Below are 24,632 nucleotides of genomic sequence, written 5' to 3'. Positions count from 1 at the left end.
ACTTTTTATTAAACAATATTATTACCAGAACATAAATATTATCAAATTCTCCCAGCTTTTGAATAGTGAAAATAAAAATGAACTTCTTAGACTATGTAAATTTTTGGATATTATTATGAAAACTATGAACAAGAGCTGTCTCCGTAGGATGACACATGCCCCCGATGGCACTTTGAATGAATAGTTATGGCCGATGTTAGAGTTTAGGACCTTTGACCTACGGAGCTGGGTCTGGCGCGCGACACATCGTCTTACTGTGTCACACATTCATGCATAGTTATTTTAAAATCCATGCATGAATGACAAAGATATGGACCGGACATGCCCATCAATGCACTATCATGAAAAATTATCTTTAACGTCTAAGTGTGACATTGACCTTTGAGCTACGGACCTGGGTCTTGCGTGTGACAAGTCGTCTTATTGTGGTACACATTCATGCCAAGTTATTTGAAAATCCATCCATCGATGACAAAGATATGGACCGGACACGCCCATCAATGCACTATCCTTTAACGTCTAAGTGTGACCTTGACCTTTGAGCTAGGACCTGGGTCTTGCGCACTGCACGTCGCCTTACTGTGGTACACATTCATGCCAAGTTATTTGAAAATCCATCCATCGATGACAAAGATATGGACCGGACACGCCCATCAATGCGCTATCCTTTAACTTCTAAGTGTGACCTTGACCTTTGAACTACGGACCTGGGTCTTGCGCACTGCACGTCGACTTACCGTGGTACACATTCATGCCAAGTTATTTGAAAATCCATCTATCGATGACAAAGATATGGACCAGACACGCCCATCAATGCACTATCCTTTAACGTCTAAGTGTGACCTTGACCTTTGAGCTACGGACCTGGGTCTTGCGCACTGCACGTCGTCTTACTGTGGTACACATTCATGCCAAGTTATTTGAAAATCCATCCATCGATGACAAAGATATGGACGGGACACGAAAATTGCGGACAGACCGACAGACCGACAGACGGTTCAAAAACTATATGCCTCCCTTCGGGGGCATAAAAAATAGTGTTTAAATGAAAAACACTGTAAGGTAATAATGGTAGCTACAGATATCCATAAATGATTGCTTATCATAACTATGTACATTGCTATCAAGACTATGTTAGTATGCCTGACCACCATTTTAAAACATTTAAGAAATCATTTTCAGTCTAAGTATGAATTCATACTAATAATATTAAGGCTATTGAGTTATTTATCATTTTAACATTTTTCAAGCTGCTATAATTAAATGTGAAAATGTTATAGTTTTGAAATACTGTTTGCAATAATACCCTGAAATCCCGAAAATAAGCCGCGGCTTATTTTTTATTTTCGTAAGGAATTGGTGGCTTATTTTCGAGACCGGCTTATTTTTGAGTCCGGCGAACTTTCGAGTACATATATCCGGTAACGATTTAAAAACCGGCGTATTTACGAGTGCCATTTTTTATACCGGTATTTGATTTTTAGTAAAAACATCGATGTCGGTAAATACTTATACTTCTGACATAATTACCCATAGAAAAAGTTTTGTCTGGCCTAACAAACAAAACACACCTATGTTTCGATCGCCAAACCGTGAACGGGTATGAATAACTTGCATAATACGTGACAAACAACGCATTGTGATATCAATTTAACAGTTTTATAGGCTTTCTTATATAGTGGTATAATTACATGTACAATGGTGTTTTACAAGTTGTAAATAATGGAAACGCCAAAACAAAATGGTAGAAGCTATACGAGGGAATTTAAACTGAAAGTTGTGTCTCATTACAAAACGTTGTCAGCTGGAAATATTAAAGATAAAGTAATAGACACAGCCCGACATTTTAACATAGAAGAAACCAATGTTAAACGTTGGCTGAAAGCTCAGGCGGACATTAAAATTTCGCCAAAAGGTTCTAAAAGTACCGTTTCGGGACGGAGAGCTTTATTTCCTGACATGGAATCTCAGTTTCATCACGAATTTCTTGAAATTAGACAAGGACTGAAAACAAAAGCTTGGTGGTTCAAATCCCGTGGAAAGGAACTTTGATACAAAAAGGTGAACGGCTTATTTTTGAGTACGGCTTATTTATGAGCCCTTTTTGCCTGTAGTGAAATGGTGGCTTATTTTCGAGACCGGCTTATTATCGAAACCGGCGTATTTTCGGGATTTCAGGGTATCTCAATAAATTTAGCTTACTTATATTATATCAATAATATGACCTCAGGATTGCTCTATTTTTTTCATCTTTCATTTTGACAGAGAGCTCAATCCATTCGAATAGACTAGATCTGCCCCTATATGGAAATGTTTTGGACACTATTATAAAAACCTATAACAATAACCAAGACAAATTTTATATTTCATTTAATATATGAATGTCTCTCTTTGTTTAATATCAAATCTCACATTAAAAAGTTGCTATGTGAGTATATTAAACTTATTATTGTGTTAACTAATACTTTAAATATCCTTTTTAAGTTGTGTTCATTTACATCTTTAAGCTGTGTTTGTTTACCATATTTACACTACATATACTATGCTAAGTTTTTTTTCTATTTTTTTTTGTTGTTGTTTTTTTTAACATTAATAAATATATGTATGATTCATTATAATGCTATGTTTATCTACCACGGACAGTCATACTAGAATTATCATTATGCTAATATATATTTGAATCATTATATTCTATGTTTGATAGATCTAAACACACTATTTTTATACATGAATTATTACCATGCTATATCTATTTATAGTGTAAATGCTTCAATAATTATTATGCTATATTAGACCTCTGCATTTATGCTAAAAATCATTACTAACAGCATAAATGCTATAAACAACATGTTAAAAACACATGGTTAACAACCATCCACATAAATATGGCATAATATTACTTTAGTATTTATGCTGGAAATTGTTTTAATTTTAATTTTATTTATATAAAGTTTAGGTACCGAGGACACACAAATACTGACCTACCATATCTAATATGCACAAACAATCTGCACTGGTATTGCTCTTATTTTTCGTTTCGTTTAAGAGCTGTTACATTTCCAGACAAACACTTTCTACTCAGTACTGTACTCCAATAGAATATGCTCTTTAGATTACTAAGAGCATATTGAATAATATGGCACTGTACTTGACAACCAACTGTGCTGTACAGGGCATCACCTTATCAAGCAATTTTTACAAATAAATCAGATGTCCATGAAAATGCACATAGCCTAAGTACAAAGCTGCACCATTAATGGGCATTGGTGACCAATTTATTTAAATCATATGTATATTTTAAATATGTTAGTTTAAATATTTATCATAAAAGTCTAAAATACTCACAAAATAGCCACATCCATGACTCTTGTCCCAGCAGTACACTTTAAATCCATTTCAAGAATAAGAATATTTTACAACTGTACACTACACAGAATGCTCCGACACAGAGTATGTTGCACTTATGAAGAATCTTACTTCCACATTTTTGGTTGCAATTTTTCAAAATAATATTAATCTTAAAAAGCCTGTATCATTAAATTCTTTTTAAATAACGTAGTAAGATCAATTTAAGCGTTTATCTCTTTAATTCCTCACGTGTTATCCCGTTATGAATAAATGGTTATCCCGTTACGAATAAATGGTCAAACAAGCACATGTGTCTACTTCAATTACACATAGCGACACGCTTCTCTGAATGACATAATCTGATCTATTTTAAACCTTGTAATGATGTTTGAATACCTATAAATAATTTCCTCAATTAGAACAATGTCAATGTGCTGCCCTCGTATTTGCGTGACTATATGTAATGTTTTTTGTGAAATCTTGTATTTATCTCATGTTTTTGTATACAAACTGAGAATTTATTGAATAAACTTGGAAACTTGGACATTTCAACTGATTACGCTTATGTCATGCTAAAATCTCGTATATGTGCGATAACTAAAGTATAATTGCTATTTTTACTTAACACGTGTTGTCATGAAAAAAAGCACAGGTGCACGGCGCGTGGTCATGACTTAAACTACTACCCCCCTCCCCCTCTACAACAACCCAAAACCCTTGTGCACATCAAATGTATTCTAAAATCTAATAAACATCATCAAAACACCATAACTAATGACAAAAGTCAATTATATGGACCAGCAAAAATTTTATACTCTAAAAAAACACAAGGTATTTGACTCTACATTCTTTGTCTATGGGAAAAATACAGTCATCTCGCGTTTCATCACATAAAACCATCAATTCTTCACGGATCTTAACAATCTTGGTGTCAATTCTTAGACTCCTATAATTACACGTCGCCAGAAATATTCAACCTCAAACTGTCAAAAATGACACTAGGCAGAGATCTGATTGCACCGTTTTGCAAAAACTATCACGCGTATAACACAGTCAAATCGTAATTAATGCACACTTTTCGGCAACAATTATTTCAAGTCCATCAAATAAAATCTCGCTCCACTTAAAGTCTCTATAAAGCTATTATACACAATAAAACGAACCTGTTTTCTTCGCGATGTGTTTACAATCGTCCTTCCGCGGCCATGCTAATCCAACGCGCATGCTTCGGGAGATTTTGTAAGATGACGTCTCATTGGTCAGCGGCGGAGGTGTGTCTGGGCCCGGCTTTCACTGCCTTTAATGTAAGTATATTATGTGCGCCTGTACAAAGATTGGCGGAATATTCAAACACGCTAAATGTAAACAGTAGAAATATTTTTTTTTTCGGAAAACATTGTTTTCTCTGATTTCGACTAAATCTGCTACTCTCAGATTACGTTGTGTGCGATCGTCTAGCCTGAAAATGTCTGTTGTAACTTGGTAATGGTGTTTTATAACTTTTAAAACAGTTTATTTACATCTTTCTTTGTTTTTTTCCCAGATTTTAGTCTTCAATGTTTTCTGATATAGTACTCTCTAGGAAAATGTAGCTGTCTGGATTTATTTTATTTATTCACATTGTTGACAGAAGAACTGTACACCCTTACGGTTATTGTTTTTCCATCTGAGATCACAGGTGCACGGCGAGTGGCCATGACTTAAACTACTACCCCCCTCCCCCTCTACCACTCCCCACCCCCCAAACCCTTGTGCACATCAAATGTATTTTAAAATCTAATTAACATCATCAAAACACCATAACTAATGACAAAAGTCAATTATATGGACCAGCAAAAATTTCATACTCTAAAAAACATAATTAAGGTATTTGACTCTACATTTATTGTCTATGGGAAAAATACAGTCATCTCGTGTTTCATCACATAAAACCATCCATTCTTCACGGATCTTAACAATCTTGGTGTCAATTCTTAGAGAAATAAATACGCTTTAAGGAAAAATAACTGCCAACTCCTATAATTACACGTCGCCAGAAATATTCAACCTCAAACTGTCAAAAATGACACTAGGCAGAGATCTGATTGCACCGTTTTGCAAAATCTATCACGCGTATAACACAGTCAAATCGTAATTAATGCACACTTTTCGGCAACAATTATTTCAAGTCCATCAAATAAAATCTCGCTCCACACTTAAAGTCTCTATAAAGCTATTATACACAATAAAACGAACCTGTTTTTTTCGCGATGTGTTTACAATCGTCCTTCCGCGGCCATGCTAATCCAACGCGCATGCTTCGGGAGATTTTGTAAGACGACGTCTCATTGGTCAGCGGCGGAGGTGTGTCTGGGCCCGGCTTTCACTGCCTTTAATGTAAGTATATTATGTGCGCCTGTACAAAGATTGGCGGAATATTCAAACACGCTAAATGTAAACAGTAGAAATAATTTTTTTTTCGGAAAACATTGTTTTCTCTGATTTCGACTAAATCTGCTACTCTCAGATTACGTTGTGTGAGATCGTCTAACCTGAAAATGTCTGTTGTAACTTGTTAATGGTGTTTTATAACTTTTAAAACAGTTTATTTACATCTTTCTTTGTTTTTTTTCCAGATTTTAGTCTTCAATGTTTTCTGATATAGTACTCTCTAGGAAAATGTAGCTGTCTGGATTTATTTTATTCATTCACATTTTTGACAGAAGAACTGTACGCCCTTACGGTTAAATTTTTTCCATCTGAGATGATGCTGAAGCCCAGCACATTTTCGGTGTAACCGACCATTACAACTGTCACATTGAATCCATTCTGTTTGTGCACGAGCTTGATTCTGATTTAAATTACAAACTTGACATGGTACTTCATCATCTTCATCAGCATCTTCCACTGGTTCAACGTTAACATCCGGATCTTTTGTTTTTTTCAACCTGAATGTCAAGATTTACATTTTCGTCACTACTTTCACTACTTAATGTGTCTAAATTTTCACTATTTTTAGTACTTTTTTCTTTTTCGTTTTGGCTTTGATGAGCTACATGTAAGTTCCTGGATATAACTTGTGACAAAACTTGTGTCTTTTGAAGAAGTTGGCCTTTCCCCATCATCTTTTTGAGATCTAACTTTAGCTTTTCCTTTTGATTTTTCAGACACCCTCACCTGTTTCCTATGAGCCATGTTTTTTGTATGCTAAATGCTTCCAAAATATCTTTCCTAAACTGATGCACTATCACCATCAAAAACAGTTTGATAATTTTTTGAAGATAATTTGAACTACTGTCTGATTGTAATCAGAGTGTTGAGTAGCATGTTTTTCATCAAGCTCTTGATTAGTTACCCTGCACAAGTGTACAACACTGCAAAATAGTTCATACAATTTACAGTTTTCCAAAATTTTAGCTCTTAGCTCCTCAAAAAGCCTGCTTCCATATTTATTCATGTTTTCATCAACTAAAAGTTAAAACATTTTTCAGTCAGTATCTGGAAGAACTGGAAAAGGTCATCAGGTATATTGGTAAGTGATCTATTCAGTCCCTGCTTTCTACTAACATCTAACAGGGACTCTGGTTTTGAAGTAGTAGCTAATATATAATATTCTTCAACTTTTAGAGAATGTAGTATATTCACTGCTTGCAAAGACTCATTATACGTGGCTTGGCTGCTTTCATCTACTTTGTACATACAATTGACATTGTACTTGCGACCACCTCTATTAAGCGATTTTTGTATTAAACGACCGGTCAAAATCCCTCCCTTACGTTTTCAGTACATAAATTTATTCCATTTAACGACTTTTTTATTAAACGACCAGCGACCACTTTAATGGAGTCCCGACAGGTAAAATATTTAACAAAAGTATCTATTAAACAACCTGGTACCAAATTCCTGCCGGGTATTTCTTCACCTGTGTAATTAGCGAGTACACTTTACACCTGCCTGGAAGCAATTAACCTTTGTAACAGTCGAACTGACGAACAATCAAGTTATAATTTTCAGTTTGTGAAATTTATATATATATATATATGTATGCTCATGATATATACAGTTATATTAACAGTTAAAAATATCTTTTCTCTTCACCTGTCTGAAATTCATTAAGAGACCACTCCATTAAGAGACCACTTTTTAGCAGTCCCTTGGGCGGTCTCTTAATACAATGTCGACTGTATTGCTCTTTTTCTTTTGCATGTATTTATATCGTACTTTAGCTATACAATAGCCACCTACATATCTCACACGTGCTTCGGAAGCATTTGTAACACTTCTCTCAGAAATTTTTCGATTTCCTACAGGAAACAGTTCAGCCTTCTTTTTAAGAGGAATGTCCTAATCTGATTTGATATACATGTATTAAAACAAATGTGTAGGTGGTCTTCAGTAAATTGCATGTTATCAAATAAAGTTAGGCAATTCATTCTGAATTTAGCACTTATTTGATAAGCATGTACTTTTGTGTAAAATTCAGTCTGCAGCTTACTTGACACAGATTTTGAAGGATCTACATTTAACTCCTCAACAAAAGTTGACAACTTTGCATATTCATTTTTACAGAACTGTGTGTATTTCTCATGATCAATTTCTGATATGATCTTGTTGGTATTGTGCTGCATGGGGGTTTTCACAATTTTGCATTTAATGTCACTTAAAATTCCTTTTAAATCCAAATCTGTTGGAAGATCTACTGACTCACTTTGTGTTCCAGTTATCAGGGTAATAACTTCATCAAAGTCACTGTCAAATTCCTCAATATTTTCTTGTTCATCAAGTTCAACAGCTTCATCAGTCATTAACAGCTCATCAACAGTAAAGTAATCTACAGACATGTCAGTAGGTTCTTCTAGCCTGAAATGTGAAGATATTATTCAACATTTTAATATTGAAGTATTGTTAAGTAATGAAAGTCTATCATTTCTTGTACTTTAGGGTATAATAGATTTTGACAATTATGGGCAAATATACACACTTAACAGGACTGCCTCGGTAGCCTAACAGTAGGGTGTCCACTTTGAGTCCAGGAGGCCGTGGGTTCGATTCCTGGTGCTACCATAGATGTGAGAAATGGTAACAGTAGCTTTATAAAAATGGTAAACTGGCCTCTACACTAATACCGTCATGGTGAGGGAATGGATTCCATCAGGAATGAAGTTGAAAGTGATTAATATAAATTCTAGAACTTCCTTCACAATCAACATAATAAACTAAATAAGAAAGCAAGCCATTTTTTAAAAATATCAGAATTTGACTACAGAGTAATCACCATGATCAGAATTAGTGAAATTTCAATTATTAATATAATTATATAAAAAATAAAGTATTCTTTTTTTTAAGTTAGAACAAAGAATTTTGAATTATGGAGATTAAGAATGCTTTATAAGGTTTGTCAGATGTTTAACATAAAATGCTGACAGTTAAATAGTATTGATCTATGGAAGGCCGATGTACCATAATAATAGCCAAATAAGTGAAATAAATAATAATAACAAATAAGTGCCAAATGCTTACTGTCTAATACTGACTGCCAAATGCTTTAAAGTGGAAAGTGCTTATTTAGATACAGGACTGAATATATATCAATAGATGAATGCTTCCATTAAATGAGCCAGGCAATGAGAAAACCAATACAGTGGCTTTGTGACTAGCATGGATCGAGACCAACCTGGGCATCCACACAGTCTGGTCAGGATCCATGCTGTTCGCTTTCAAAGCCTATTTTTATTACAGAAACTGTAAGTGAACAGCACTGATCATGACCAGACTGCACAGATGCACATGCTGGTCTGGATCCATGCTATGCAAATGCACTATGTAGGTTTTCGCATGGCGCGGCTCAAATAGTTATTTGACTTTACCTAATTCTGTCTCTGTTAAAATATTTTATTCTAAAGGTATTTGGGATAAGGTCTAAAATAAATGTTTGTTTCTGGTATCCTGACCTTCCCTAAATTTCTGGCTTCTGACCCTAAATGTTTTTACGTCCTTGGAGATTTTACAAAAAGTTGCAATCTGAACTTTTTATGATTTTAACATGCTCAGTGATGTAAGAAATCAACTTACTGATGTTTTAAAGGCAGCATCCCCTCATTTGTTTTCATTTTTTTGACACAGAAATGCTTTCCTTATAGTCCCACTTATAAAAAAACAACTTTTACTTGCATAATTATCCATTTTTTTCAGCATGTTACTGGAAACAAATAGTTACTTTTTTCTGGCCTTAACAGCTTCAGTTCCATGTTGCAATGACCAGTATTGATTTAAATAAGACTGGCAGAACATTGAACACTTTCAGTTAGTGATATATTACATTTATTAATTAAAGTATGGAAGGCCGGTGTACCAACCTATATTTGCCAAATTCTAAATGATAAATCATTATGGCAAATGGTATTTGACAAAATTCAATGCTGAATGTCAAATATTTACTGTCAAACAATTATATTCAAACCTTAATTGACAAATGCAAAACAATAAATGCCATTTATCAAATGTTAGTCATTTAGCATTTGGCAATTAGCATGGCAGAACAACCTTTAATAGCTATTGACTATATACTAAAATGTTTTGTCTGAAAATCAGCAAATTGCATCTATCAAAAGCACATGTGACTGTTACCTGCAAATTTGCCATTATCACACAGTTTTCAAGTAATTCTCACTATGGCACTTTATATATTATATATAAATTAAAAAATCTAGGTTTTGAGACTTGTGTTTCATACACATATATTCTAACTAGCACTATGTTCATACATCTATTTTTTTATTGATGAAGATTCTTTGGAGGTGAATGAGAGCTGTAAAGATACTGACATTGGGCGTATGCGGCTGAGTAGTTAAGGTTGTTGACTTCAAATAACTTGCCCGTCACCCATGTTGGTTCAAGCTGCCCCCTTTGGGCATAGAATTCTTCATGTAAGGACACATTGTTTTATACAGGTGCACACCTGTGATGAAATACCGGGACGGGGCACCTAGTGTCTTCCACCATCATAAAAAACTATCGGGTAGTCATCTGACCTGCACTGTGTAATTGTGATGTTAAACATAACACAAAAAGAGTATGCATGTCATTAAGTTTCAGCAGATGAAGTTACTTTCCTTGACTATCTGTGTATGGAAAACATGTTAAAATGTTGTTTAAAATGTTTGCACTTAGCATTTTCTCTTAGAATTGTTTGTATGTTCCACATTTACCCCCCCCCCCCCCCCCCCCCCCAAAAAAAAAAACACACACACACAAAAAGCAAATGAGATATTAATTTAGTTATATATGAATTTATCCACTGGCAGACAATATTAAATAATGCAACCTTGCAAATCTTTAACATATTTATCAAGAAAATATCATATTATGGTATGAAAATCTTTTTCTTTTTCAATTTTTGTGCGCAGGGCATGACCCATATATACTGTATACATGGCAAACTTTATTTGCTTCACCAACTTGTTTTAGTGTTCTGCAAGAATCTTAATAATTCAGAATTGTTTAAACAACATGCCTATATACAGTCATCAGTGTATGGGAAATAACTTTATTTAAGCACTGCAAACATTTTGTTAATAAAGCCAGCCAAGTACTGTCCCTTGAATAGTTTACTTGTAAATATGTGTAAATTACTATTTTTAATTTTATTTATTGCTGGCATCCAGACATGTACCATATACCCTCACATAAATGTTCTGATTCTTATAAATGTGTTTAGTACTAATCTTCACTTAATAATAAAGCCAAATGTGAGAGTCACAATTATATCAGATTTTATATTTTGTATTCTGACACTAAACTATATCAATTTCATACATTTACAGATCAACATATATAGAAAAACGAAGTTTTTATTTGTGGCTGGTATGCAGTAAATTACCATTTTTTCTATAATAAAATTGAAGCCCTTATAAATATTGGAAAGCAAGAAAATTGGGACTTTAATGAAGGTATATAGTAAAAGACTACAGAATTTTAATGTAGATAGCCTAGAAACATCATGCAAAAGTAATGGTAATTCTATAATGAAAGTGATAACTTTTACAGATTCTGGTGAGTGGAAATTAGTAATCAGTGACCAAAATGTTGATCTTGACCAGATTCAGATATCAATCACATATCAGTCAAACACAGAAGGAGTACAAAAAGTAATAACTGCTGCCAGAAAAGTGCAATTATGTGAAGGAGTGCCAGTAACCAAAAATATAATAATGACAAGATTTCATATTCTTGAAAACTGGACATCAGCTGGAACTAACAGCAGAATTTTAAGATCAAAACTGTGCAACAGAGTGACACCATTTCATGCACTTAACAATACTTGTATTAAGTGCCAGAAGATGACAATGTTAAATGAAAAAAATGAAGATAAAGACATAGATGACAAGGAAAACAACAAAAGTTTCAATACTCGGACATTACAACAAAAAGAAAAGGAAGACATGTCAAAAAAGTTACCAAAAAGTGTGAAAAAGAAGATATCAATTCCTGGCACAACTGACGAAATGATAGAACTTATATTAAGTCAAGCAAATAATGCCAGTAAAGATCCGAGGGGTAGGCGGTGGACAGAGGGTATGATTAATGTCTGTTTGCAGTGGTACTGTAAAAGTCCGCAATCTTACGAACATTTTAGAGGCAGTCAATATCTTGTCTTACCATGTAAGTCTACACTTTTCCAATACAAGAACAAAGTAAAACATCAAGTAGGATTTGACGACAGCATATTTGACTGGATGCTTGAAGAGGCCAAAAGAAGAGACATACCAGAAGAAGGTTACACTGGTGGTATCATAATAGATGAAATGTCGATACAATCAGACATACAGATTTGTAAAAATAACGATGTCATTGAGCTTTCTGGATTAATGGATGTTGGGGAGGAAGGTAATCTATGCAATACGCTGAGAAAAGGGAAGAATGAAAAGATCCTTGGTACGCATGCGTTACAGTTTGTTTTTCTTGGTGTAAATGGTTTTCGGTTTCCGTTCGCCCATTTTATATCTGACGGTGTTCAAGTCCCTGAGTTGTATCCGCTATTCTGGGAAGCCGTAGATCGCCTCAGTCTGTTTGGTTTTAAGGCTGTGTATACGTGCACGGATGGTGCCCAAAGCAACAGAACGTTCATGCACATCAATACCAGTGCAGATAAGTACTTTACATGTGACTGTCCATGCAACTTTGGAAAAATGGTATTTATTATGGACTGTAAATATGTCATAAAGAAAATTAGGAACAATGTATTAAAAGTGGCATTCTTAAGACATCAACAAGATTATTAACACTTTCAAATTCAGAATCAGTACAATGGCAGATGTTTGTAGACTGTTACAAGTGGGACAAGTTAAATGCTTTCCAGCTACACCGAAAACCTACTAACGACCATATGTACCCATCAAATCAGCTTAAAATGTGAAACCATTTGGCAGAAGATGTCCTAGATTCAGACATGCTGCATGTGATGCTACAGTATCAACAAAATCTAGTGGGTAATGGTTCTGTACTGAATGGCACAATTGAATTTTTGAGACAAACTTCTAAATTGATACAAATATTTAAAGATATGCGTCCTATAAAAACATTAGATGATCCCAGACTAAATGAATTACTTGCAGTTGCAAGACGGTTTGATGATTGGAAAGTCAGTGCTTTGTCTAATAGTTCAGTCTCCCCAAAGGATAGACAGAAGCAGATAATGTCTGCACAATGCCATGAAGACATCCAGGCATGTATCATCGGCTTTATTCAATTAACCAAAATTTTACTAAGTAAAGCAACCAGAATTTACATCACTACCGGTCTCATAAACTCTGATGTTATTGAAAATACATTCAGCCAGCAAAGGTCAACATATCATGGTGCGAGTTCAAATCCAAATGCTCTCCAGTATAGACAGGCATTAAACAGTATCATCTTGGGACAAACCACAGTGTCACAAAAAGCCAATGCCGGGAAAAATCGCGAAGCGGCTGTTCCATATAACTGTGCTTTAAGAAAGCAGGTGCCAGCTCAAAAAAGAAAATCAGAAAATAAGGAATTCACCAAAATCAAAGTCATCAGAATGTAAATATTTTTAAATGGTAGGCAATATATCACTTATACTCTACAAAATAGAAAAAAGTGGAAACTTCACAGGCCGCTCAATACAACAAAAACGAAAATGTTTCAGGCTGGGTTTGATTGAGCCTGTTCATGTACAGTATTGGAAATGCATGCTACCATCCACGCCCTCCAGGCCCGGGTTGAGCAGAACTCAACATTTACACATGCTGAAAGTACATAAAACAATTAAGAGACATCCGCAGATGTATTAAAAAAAATGTAAATTTTGTGACTTTCTCTTTCATTCATTGTATTGAGTGCCAATTTATCATTTTATGATGTGATATTTTATAGACGGACAGTGAGCATCAAAAAAGTCATTAGGTGTAATATAACCTAACTGATTTTTATTTAACTGACTTGTCAACCTGTAGTGATATTCTGATCACAACAACACCAGTATGAACTTTGATACTTGTCGGATTTACGCATATCCAGTATACCAGGGAGATATACTTTACCATTTATAAACCTCACCTTCCTGCTTCACCAGTCATCATGAATGGAAGACATCTTCTGCCTACGTACCTGATCAATTCTGAGCTTTGAACTTTGGTAAGTGAAATAGTTTAACCATATACCTTTGCTGTTTATTGTTGCAACAAGTTCTGTCCTCTTCAAAACCAGCAGATGATTTTTGCAGGAAGTTTATGACAGTAGCAGGCTGAGGGATCACGCTTTGTTTTGCATTAAAGTTGATCACTCGCAGACCCTTTGTTTCCCGAGCTCGACCAAGAGCAACGCCAAGTTGTCCCGGCTTAAAGATCTGGCGACAGTCAATCTCCAAACTGCAACAGATTGATAAATGCCTAAATGCAGTAAAAGAGCAGTACTATTTATAGAAAAGAATTTTAGCACAAGTCATGAAATATTTCTTTGTTTCAAGCATATTGAGAATGGGGCTGGTATTTTCAGTTGAATTATTTCCATTTTGTTTTTGTTTTAAAGCAAATTTACATGCAGTGGTATAATACATATTTTTGCTTGCATTTACTAATTTTTGCTTGTAAAATATTGAGTGAGATTAATCGTAAGTATGTGTTAAGTTGAAATTGATTTAGGTATTTGTAAAATATATTTATTTTATGATACTGAATAATTTACCTTCCCAGTGTTAAGCCTTGTGACTTGTGTATGCTCATAGCAAAGCACAGTTTTACTGGATACTGAAGCCTTATGGCCACGTCGGTGTTTCTTGAGGGACTGAAAACTGAAAAATGCATTTTAAAATTAGTATCAGATTTCACAAGGTTATTGAAAAGTTTGCTACACACAGATGATGTTAAAAGCTCTTATAAAGTTGTTAATTTTAAGTAATAGAATCAATAAATATTATACTTTGTAGTACAGAAAGCAATCAAGCATACTATAAGCACTAGGTATATTCATGAATCATGTAATATTCAAAATTAAATTACTCAAGAAAATCAGGAGCTGGTTTTTGACCTCTCATTTCCAGCATGTACGTGGTTAGAATGGGCCTACACTGGTCAACAAGGCTAAAATATTAAGGTTTATTCTAAGGAAAGTTTATTCAAGTCAATGTAAAATTTTATTACATCTTAGGTCAATGATACATACCTGAAAATCTCAACTTTTCAAGTGGCACTTTAATGCTCAAAGTAGGACACTGGTCCTGTTTCGCAGATATCATACACATGACCACGCAGACCATTAACCAATTTATCCGACAAGTCACGAAGCAATATAACTGGTGCACCCTTTTTAAGCCAAAGTGTTTTAGGAGCTAATATTTTGTTAAGAAGCTTCTGGTCACCTTCATCTGAAGACTGGAATTCAAACAACTGTCCGGGAAATTCAATAATTCTATTTCGGTTGTATTCATCAACTTGCTCATTTCTAGCATATAATTTAATAGATTCAGTATCACAAGGCAAAGGTCGGCTTAATCCATGAATAAAAGTTTCAGTTTCTTTAGTCACATTTCCATTCGCAACCTCAAGTATGGCTTTTATTAGATCTTTTTCTGATTGGCGTCTTACTTCCGTCAGTGTGACCCTGTGTGGCAAGATATTTTCAAACAGTTTACTCTGAAAATAAAATTCACCTTCTTTTCCATATAACTGGTTGGGAACTGGTGGCAGTTGAGTAAAGTCACCGGATAGTACCAACTGAATACCACCAAATGAATGCTTTTGGTCCTTCAATTTGCACACTTCATCAAGAGATTCAAACAGTCTCTTGCTCAACATTGAGCATTCATCAATCACTAACACATCAGTCTAGGTTATTCTTTTTCTCACTTCAGCGAACTGAACATTATTTTCCACCACCTTTCTTATTTCTGCTACATCGTGCCGACCATCACCAATGCCTGACCACCTATGAATTGTTGATGCATCGTCATATAAACAACAGGCAATTCCAGTTGTGGCAGTAAGTGCCACAGATTTGCCTTCATTTTTCAGTGTTTGGACAATTTGTTTCAATAGATACGTTTTACCCGTACCTGCTGCTCCAAGTATCAATAGATTATGTCCGTTTAAAACATATCTAAACGCTTGAGACTGTGCCGTGTTTAGCTCCATCTTAATGTTGACATATGGCGCGAGACATGTACACACTATGGTTCTCTGTTTCCAGTATTACCGTACAGTGAAAGCCGGGCCCAGACACACCTCCGCCGCTGACCAATGAGACGTCGTCTTACAAAATCTCCCGAAGCATGCGCGTTGGTTTAGCATGGCCGCTGCAGGACGATTGTAAACACATCGCGAAGAAAACAGGTTCGTTTTATTGTGTATAATAGCTTTATAGAGACTTTAAGTGTGGAGCGAGATTTTATTTGATGGACTTGAAATAATTGTTGATTGATCTCTGCCTAGTGTCATTTTTGACAGTTTGAGGTTAAATATTTCTGGCGACGTGTAATTATAGGAGTTGGCAGTTATTTTTCCTTAAAGAGTATTTATTTCTCTAAGAATTGACACCAAGATTGTAAAGATCGGTGAAGAATGGATGGTTTTATGTGATGAAACACGAGATGACTGTATTTTTCCTATAGATAATGAATGTAGAGTCAAATACCTTGTGTTTTTTAGAGTATAAAATTTTTGCTGGTCCATATAATTGACTTTTGTCATTAGTTATGGTGCTTGGATGATGTTTATTAGATTTTAGAATACATTTGATGTGCACAAGGGTTTTGGGGGGTTGTAGAGGGTGAGGGGGGTAATAGTTTAAGTCATGGCCACGCGCCGTGCACCTGTTGAAAAAAGGGTTTCTTTGTATATCCTAAAAGTTAAGAAACAAAGTTTTTGACGCCGGCCGGCGATTTGTGTATTCAGTATTTATTTTAGATTTTTATAAAGAAAACGATTAAATGACAAAGTTATCAAGACAAACTTCATGATAAAAATATCAAGTAACTGATATCCGCTATTTAATTCAGGACTATAAATACCGGGGTTTCTTCCACCATGTCAACTGGTTTATCCCGGGCGTCGGGAATCTTGTCCGTATTCTGTTCATGAGAATGTTCAAAGCGGCATCATCTAAGATATGTCCTTTTGTTTTGTTTTTTAAAATATGCAGGTAGGCAAGTTATATTTAAGTATTTTTTAAAAAATAAAAACAATTCATAACGCAAATGCTGGCGACCCAGATACCTACGAGGGGAAATTAAGCTGGGCATGAGAAAGGGTAAGAGATTCTAACTTTTTCTGCTTTACGGGTAACATTTATCTTATAATCGACCCAAATTTAGGGGAGCTCTTAAAAACATTTTGATCTACTAACGATTAATACTCGAACATCAAAAATATGTTTAAATTACTCTGTAACACTGGAAGTTAAAGATGCCAAGTGTTCTCCGTATCATCTTTTATTAATTTCATTTATTTGGATTCATAAAACAACAGTGAGATTTTTTTTAGCAATGCAGTGTGAACTCGGCCCGAGTTTTATTTTCTAATACATTTAAACGTCGATAATTTTGAGTTGTCCCCTTAAAAAGGATTACAGGGCGCCGCCATATTGTTTATATACAAGAAACGACGCGACGTCATTTAATTAGCATCACGGTCTATGGAGAAAAATACAAAAATGAACATATCAACTTCAAAATGTTTTTTTTTTTTTGGAAAATGAAAAATGTGCCTAGAGATATGGAACCGCGCTATATAAAAACATATTTTAGGGCATCATAACGCATATCATAATTTTAAAAATGATGTTAACCAGATTGATGGGACAGACTTTAGTATACCATTATACTTTGTAAAATATTGAGGATACCATTAGTCATTCTCGCATACCAGAGGACTACCGTGGTTCCACGGGTTCGTCTCGGGATTTTGACGAACATCTGATGGATGAGAATTACCATTAGTATACCATTATATACTTTACCTTGCAAGACTTATGAAGAATATCTGATCTTTTTCATGCATATCCCTGGTAGATTATGTCACGGGAACAATTGTAGGAATAAACAATTATATTTGGTCATCTCTGCTTTGTTTCATTACAGACAGAAATTATTTACAGCCTTCTGTAACTAAGGGGTTGCTAAGATATTTATCATTAATGTGGGGTCTGAGTGCATTCTCTGTTAAGTTTTATAAGGATTAAGATGTAACGCTGTGGTGATTCAAATGGATTTTAAAGAAAACTCATGCAGGTTTGATTTGTTATCTTTTTAGCTCACCTGTCACATAGTGACAAGGTGAGCTTTTGTGATCACCCTTCGTCCGTCGTCAGTCCGTCCGTGCGTCCGTCCGACCGTGTGTCAACAGTTTCTTGTCTGCACGATAGTGGTTTCATTTATGATTTTATTTTAACCAAACTTGCACACAACTTGTATCACCATAAGATCTCGGTTCCTTTCTTGAACTGGTCAGATCTCGTCATGGGTTCCAGAGTTATGGCCCCTGAAAGGGCCAAAATTAGCTATTTTGACCTTGTCTGCACAATAGCAGCTTTATTTATAATTTGATTTTTACCAAACTGGCACACAACTTGTATCACCATAAGATCTTGTTTCCTTTCTTGAACTGGCCAGATTCCGATATGGGTTCTAGAGTTATGGCCCCTGAAAGGGCCAGATTTAGCTATTTTGACCTTGTCTGCACAATAACAGCTTCATTTATGATTTTATTTTAACCAAACTTGCACACAACTTGTATCACCATAAGATCTTGGTTCCTTTCTTCAACTGGCGAAATTCCATTATGGGTTCCAGAGTTATGGCCCCTGAAAGGGCCAGAATTAGCTAATTGGACCTTGTTTGCACAATAGCAGCTTCATTTATGATTTGAATTTAATCAAACTTGCACAAAACTTGTGTCACCATAAGATCTCGGTTCCTTTTTAAACCGGCCAGATCCCTTAATGGGTTCCAGAGTTATGGCCCCTGAAAGGGCCAAAATTAGCTATTTTGACCTTGTCTGCACAATAGAAGCTTCATTTATGATTTGATTTTAACCAAACTTGCACACAACTTGTATTACCACAAGATCTTGGTTCCTTTCTTGAACTGGCCAGATTCCGTCATGGGTTCCAGAGTTATGGCCCCTTAAAGGTCCAAAATTGGCTATTTTGGCTTTTGCAGCCATATAGAGACTTCTTTTATGGTTTTATTTGATACAAACTTCCAAAATATCTTCAACAACAATAAATCTTGAATTCCATGACAAATCAGATCCAATCGTAGGTTCCAGAGTTATTTTATATCTGATTACCTCCCCTGATTGTAATCAAAATGGATTTATATCAGTAAGTACTTATAGGACTTATTTGAAATTTCATTATTGTTATTAGTTTACTGAGCCAATCAGGGTAGTTAACTATGGACTGATTTTATGTCAAATTACCTCCCTTTATTTCAAATTAAAATGGGTATATCTCCGTAACTAATGAAGATACTGATCTGAAATTTCATTTATGTCAACAGATTTATTTGGCAGATCCTTCTTTTGTTCACTTACAATATTTTTTTTAAATAACGTTACTATAAATAGCTTATTTTTAGTAACATTTTTATTATTGGCCATAGGGAAAAATCGAGACCACTTTTCTGTGGTACAACATGGATGGTACCTCAAACTTTTAGGTGTATTTTTACATATCTGTACATTGTAAGAATTTTTTTTCTTTTTGGTTAAATGTCTTCCTTTTGTTGTTCCTGTCCTTTGGACTTAGATATTTTTTCTGAGAACCTTCTTGTCCTCATGTGCAATGATAACAGGTGAGCGATATAGGGCCATCATGGCCCTCTTGTTTAAATTGTTATTATTAATCTTCTAATTAAATGTAATCTATCTCATTTATGCAACAGTTTTTGTTGTTGTTGTTGTTTTAGATACATGCATTTGGAAACATTTACAGCAATGAAAATGTACTTTGACATTTTCGTAAGATATTTTTCAATCAAAGAAGTATAAAACACATTTTTTAATACTAACTATATTTAAATGTACAAGCAGCAGAACTCGAAATCTGACACCAGCTGGCGTCGAAGTAAACACTCCGGGATACCTGTAGGCTGTAGCCTAAACCTGGGAAGAAGATTGTTCCAGCCGAAACATTTCCATGTAAAATCATCAAATTACACTAAATCAAAACAAAATATTCATGTTTGAAAAACTAATGAAATTATTTACAATATGTATTTTATTTGTTATTATCATTCAGAATTAAAAACCTTAGCGAGAAGTTTACAAATCTTTTGTAGCTTAAATGAGGGTACGAAAGATCGAAAATTATTACAGCGCCGGTAGCACGTACAAAGAAAACAAGATATTCTTTAGTTTAAACACAACTATTTGACTTTAATTCAAAATATTATTAAATATTATATGTAACAATATATCATTTCTTCCGTCTGTATGCGAAATAATTAGCTACACTGCCCAATATTTGTCCGAAACATTTGACCGTTTCGTCCCCTACGGATTCGTACTTAGAGGATTGCTTTTAGATTTGAATTTACAAAGGTAAACGATTGTTCAATAGTAGTTTTTGTATGTAGTTTTGATTGATATTTTTAACTTGTTCATTGTTTAATGTGTTACAACTTATGTAAAATAAAATCAGGCAAGTAGATCCCTCGGAAGCACCGTGAACAATGCAAACTGAAAATTGCAGACTCGGTTGTATTATTTTCATGAGTAGTAATGGAAAATGCAACACTGCCCTCGTCCCCTAACACCGACTGGACTGAGAAGTCAAATTCACTTCATGTTAATAATGTCACAGGTGCCAGAGTTATTTTAACTCATTTAAAGTATCATTTTACTCGGTGTGAGAATTGGCCCTATGTTTATTTGTAAATAACAGCTGCATCAATTGTCTTATCTATTTGACTTTTGCAGATGAGACTGATCATCGATAAGTGACCTGATGGTCGACCGGACAATAAACAAGTGCTGTTTTCATATTGGAGGAGATGATTGCATGTAAGGGCTTTGGGCTGGGTAAATCAAACCCTGGCGATTAAACACTGACTACCCTAAAACCCGATGAAAGTGGAAGACCTGAAAGGTAAAAATAAATATTTTATATTACTTTTGATAAATTCAGGATTTTTTTTGTTGGTTTCACAATTTTCGAACATTGACTATGGTGAATATTTACATTTAGTGCAATCCACTGAACTTATGTGGAAGTAACGGATATAATTATCTTAAAGACCGATGAAGTAATGAGTATTTTGGTAATGTTGATTACAGTTACAGTGTAAATTAAACATTTTACATTATATAAAGACATATTATGATATTGTAAATGTGGCTGTTAGTTTGCTCTTTGAACTTTTCAGACTATGTGACAATGTGGTGTAAAAAGAAGTGTGGTGCAGCCAACTGATGCTAGGCGGAATCTGGCAATAACAGAAAAAAATGGATTTATGCTAATAAGTTTGCCAAAAAAAGGGAACAAACAGGGAACAAACATTCAGTGAAAATGACTTCAGCGTATACTTCTCAAGTGTTAAATGGCAGTTGCATTTAATGGAATAATTCTTATTTTGAATTTTATATATATTTACTTATATTCTGTTATCCAGTATTCACAGTAATATGATAAAACCTGATACACGGATCCCTGCCAATATTAAATCCATCTAATCATGGCTCTAGATAAGTTGGAGGACAAATCCATGATGATAGGTTTGCCAATTACCGGGCATTTTGTTGGCTTCTTCTGTCTGCGAAAAAAAAACCCAACAGATTTGTAGAAATGTTTTTGTCGTTTTATGTACCATATCATTTCACATATTTATGGCGTTGTACATAATAATAAAAAATAATAGTTATTACAACAATATCATAAATGAACAATGATAAGGGGCCTCCGTGGCCGAGTGGTTAAAGGTCACTGACTTCAAATCACTTGCCCCTCGTCGATGTGGGTTCGAGCCTCACTCGGGGAGTTGAATTCTTCATGTGAGGAAGCCATCCAGCTGGCTTACGGAAGCTCGGTGGTTCTACCCAGGTGCCCGCTCGTGATGAAATAATGCACGGAGGGGCACCTGGGGTCTTCCTCCACCATGAAAAGCTGGAAAGTCGCCATATGACCTATCATGTGTCGGTGCGACGTTAAATCCCGCCCCCCCCCCCCCCCAAAAAAAAGAACAATGATAATATTTACAGTCCTATTGTAACAAACAGCCATGACCGCACCCCTCCCCTTGAGATCGTTTTACCCCCAATACCAGTGCTTTAAACATCTGGTACGCCCAGACGGGCTGCATATAGTGGTTCAACCTCCCGGTAAATGGTGCCATCATATACTGTATTAGATAGAAATACCACACACTTCAAGTGAAACTCAAGTCTTGCAAAAACACACACATAGAACTTCATAACCCTTAAAATGCGACAGGATGAAATTGAAATAAAAGATGAATTGTCAATTTAGTTAATTACATGATGAATATCTTCGTCAGCAACGAATGGCTTGCCGTAGTTATGCATTACAAAAATAATATTAACCTTGTTTTTGGTTGATTTGCATCTGAACAGACAGCAGATCATGTTATCTTCCCATAGAAACGACTGTTAGTTCTATCGTATTTGACTTTGTTTTCAGGTTTTCTTTTCGTATCTGTTTTACTTTTATCATTGTCATATCTCATTGCCACAGGGAATACAACTTGCATTTACATGAAACTAAAGTGTGATTGAGCACAGTATATATATCAAACGCTAAGGCATTCTTTTCATCATATTCAGGTATAATAAGAAAAAAAGAGTATTACTTCGAGTAACAACATAAACGATTTATTATACATTACAAGGAACTGCTTATTCATAACTTATCTATATATTTCTATGGAAGATTATTTATGCAAAAATTCTATTATTGTATTTGATCAAACGCTTTATGATTAATGACAACTATTATTGCATTTAGTAAAGTGCTTTATTGTTGATGACAAACGCATGTTACATGTTGCAATTTAGATCACTTATATATGGATATAAGTAAACCAATTAATGCTTTAAATGCCAAAATCCTTAGTATCTTATGTATAGCTTCATGATAATTTTTCAAAGTATTTTTTCTAACGCCAAGTGCCAAAAGAGAACTGGTAGTCATTTACTTGATTTGGGCTATTGGAGACTAGTTAAATGTTAGCAAATACGTTCTCTCATTGTTAATCAACTGTTTTTATTACAGTTATTACATGCATACACTGTAATGTCATTAAGTACTTGTGTAATGTCAAAAGAGCAACGATTTCTGTATTGCGCTTTATGCTTATTCATATACGTAATTTCATGTCTTCATATTTTGTTAGCTGGGTCCATTTTCGTTTAAATGAAGAACGATAACTCCAGCTTACTTATTTGAGAATACAGTTAATAGCTGATCCCTTCAAGAAACTCTCGTAGAAAGAGGTAGCCGGGGTTATTAATAAAACCCGGACCTGCCCAAACCACGGAAATAGCCGATTCCGATTGTACGGAAACCACCGGAAACTTACGGACGGAAGGCTAATATAATTACGAATGGTGATACCGTCATCTTTATCAAGGCCATTATGTGTATTTTATTTCATTATTACAAAAGTAGAAGCAAAGTATTTGATATTGATGATACGTATGTTTGATGAAGTATTGCACTTGACATAAGCGAAGACCTAAAATAACAAGATATTTGAATCACACTCAATCAAAGAAGTAATACGTTCGGCAGTCGATGTGTCATTTTGTGTACCGGACAGACACGAGATAGCAGTTTGCAGGATACTTTCAACAGAACTGGACAGGCTGTTAAATGTACGTCGTTATTTCACACCTAACGATGTGACATAAGGCGAAGGGGTCTATACCGTGCACTGGAAGTATTTATAAAATTTGGTTGCCCGACCAAGATAGCGTTTTAGCATATTAAGTTTTAATTTAATGAAAATATCTTGTCTTAGGGAACATATGAATATAAACACTCTTATATTAAGGTTGTCAAAGATTTGCATTGGTAAGTACACATTTTGCGAAAATTAACTAGAAATGTAAGTTTATGAAATTATTATTATACTCCTTTTGCCTATCTCGGTTGCGCAACCAAGATGGATCGAAAATAGATGAACTACGAAGCTATGCGCTGTTTTCATACTTGCCATTTGTTTCAGGTTGTTGAAGTATTCAAATTTGAATATAAAACTAAATAAACTAATAAATTATATCAAAATCTAAAAACATAGTCCACTTTTTACATTTTTTTTCATATTAAAGGGAGGCAATTACAAAATTTCATAAAAAATATCAAAGTAAACATTTCCAGAAGAGGTATAGCTCTATGTAATAGGTCTTTGTTCCTGAAATACAAGAAAATTGAAAACAAAAATATCACAAAATGTTGCTCAAATGATAAATCATATGATTTAGCTTTAAACAAAACCGGGTGATTTTGTATGGAGAGGATACCCGGAGTTACAGTAAGTTGTAGAAATGAATGAACTGGAGTATAAAATATGAAAGATCGGTCGCAAAGTTTCGAACCCGGACCCCCCCCCCCCCTCCCCACCCACCCACACACACACCCCGAAACATGTCCGCTCAGTCTGTTTAAAACAAAACAATAAAAAAACGGTAAATATCTAAAACGGATAAATGGGAGGGTAGTGATAGCAATGAACTTTCATGTTTTAACAATTTACTGCTAACGTTATTTTTGTTTTTAGATTATTTAATTTTTGATTTCTCTTTCTTTTATATTTGAAATAATACTAGCATATC

At 34.8% G+C, this 24,632-nt stretch overlaps 2 protein-coding genes across 14 annotated transcripts in view; one reads left to right on the top strand and one right to left on the bottom strand.

Annotated features, from left to right (window-relative positions):
• The window catches only part of LOC128559906 (uncharacterized), a 28,502-nt gene extending 21,701 nt beyond the window's left edge, over positions 1-6,801 (bottom strand). For 3 of the 9 annotated variants that reach the window (XM_053552979.1, XM_053552980.1, XM_053552983.1), the window contains exon 1: positions 5,584-6,801. The gene's annotated coding sequence lies outside the window, so the exon portion shown is untranslated. The other 6 variants (XM_053552978.1, XM_053552977.1, XM_053552982.1 and 3 more) reach the window with 2 other exon arrangements.
• On the top strand, positions 1,634-22,006 carry LOC123565639 (uncharacterized). 5 transcript variants are annotated; one of them, XM_053552987.1, is made up of 7 exons: positions 1,634-2,061; positions 6,819-6,859; positions 11,374-13,983; positions 16,033-16,175; positions 19,875-19,982; positions 20,763-20,846; positions 21,209-22,006. In XM_053552987.1, exon 3 carries the CDS (start codon positions 11,538-11,540, stop codon positions 12,606-12,608), a length of 1,071 nt encoding a protein of 356 aa, XP_053408962.1. In that variant the 5' UTR covers positions 1,634-2,061; positions 6,819-6,859; positions 11,374-11,537; the 3' UTR covers positions 12,609-13,983; positions 16,033-16,175; positions 19,875-19,982; positions 20,763-20,846; positions 21,209-22,006. The 5 variants fall into 5 exon arrangements, 4 of the variants coding, with proteins under 4 accessions (XP_053408962.1, XP_053408960.1, XP_053408961.1 ...); XM_053552985.1 differs by having other exon boundaries at positions 20,763-20,931; XM_053552986.1 differs by lacking the exon at positions 19,875-19,982.
• Positions 22,007-24,632: the final 2,626 nt, after the last annotated feature.

Source organism: Mercenaria mercenaria, chromosome 10 (genome assembly GCF_021730395.1).
Source record: "Mercenaria mercenaria strain notata chromosome 10, MADL_Memer_1, whole genome shotgun sequence".
Taxonomy (NCBI): domain Eukaryota; kingdom Metazoa; phylum Mollusca; class Bivalvia; order Venerida; family Veneridae; genus Mercenaria; species Mercenaria mercenaria.
Note: the sequence above shows the minus strand (reverse complement) of the source record. Positions and strands in the feature narration are given on the sequence as shown.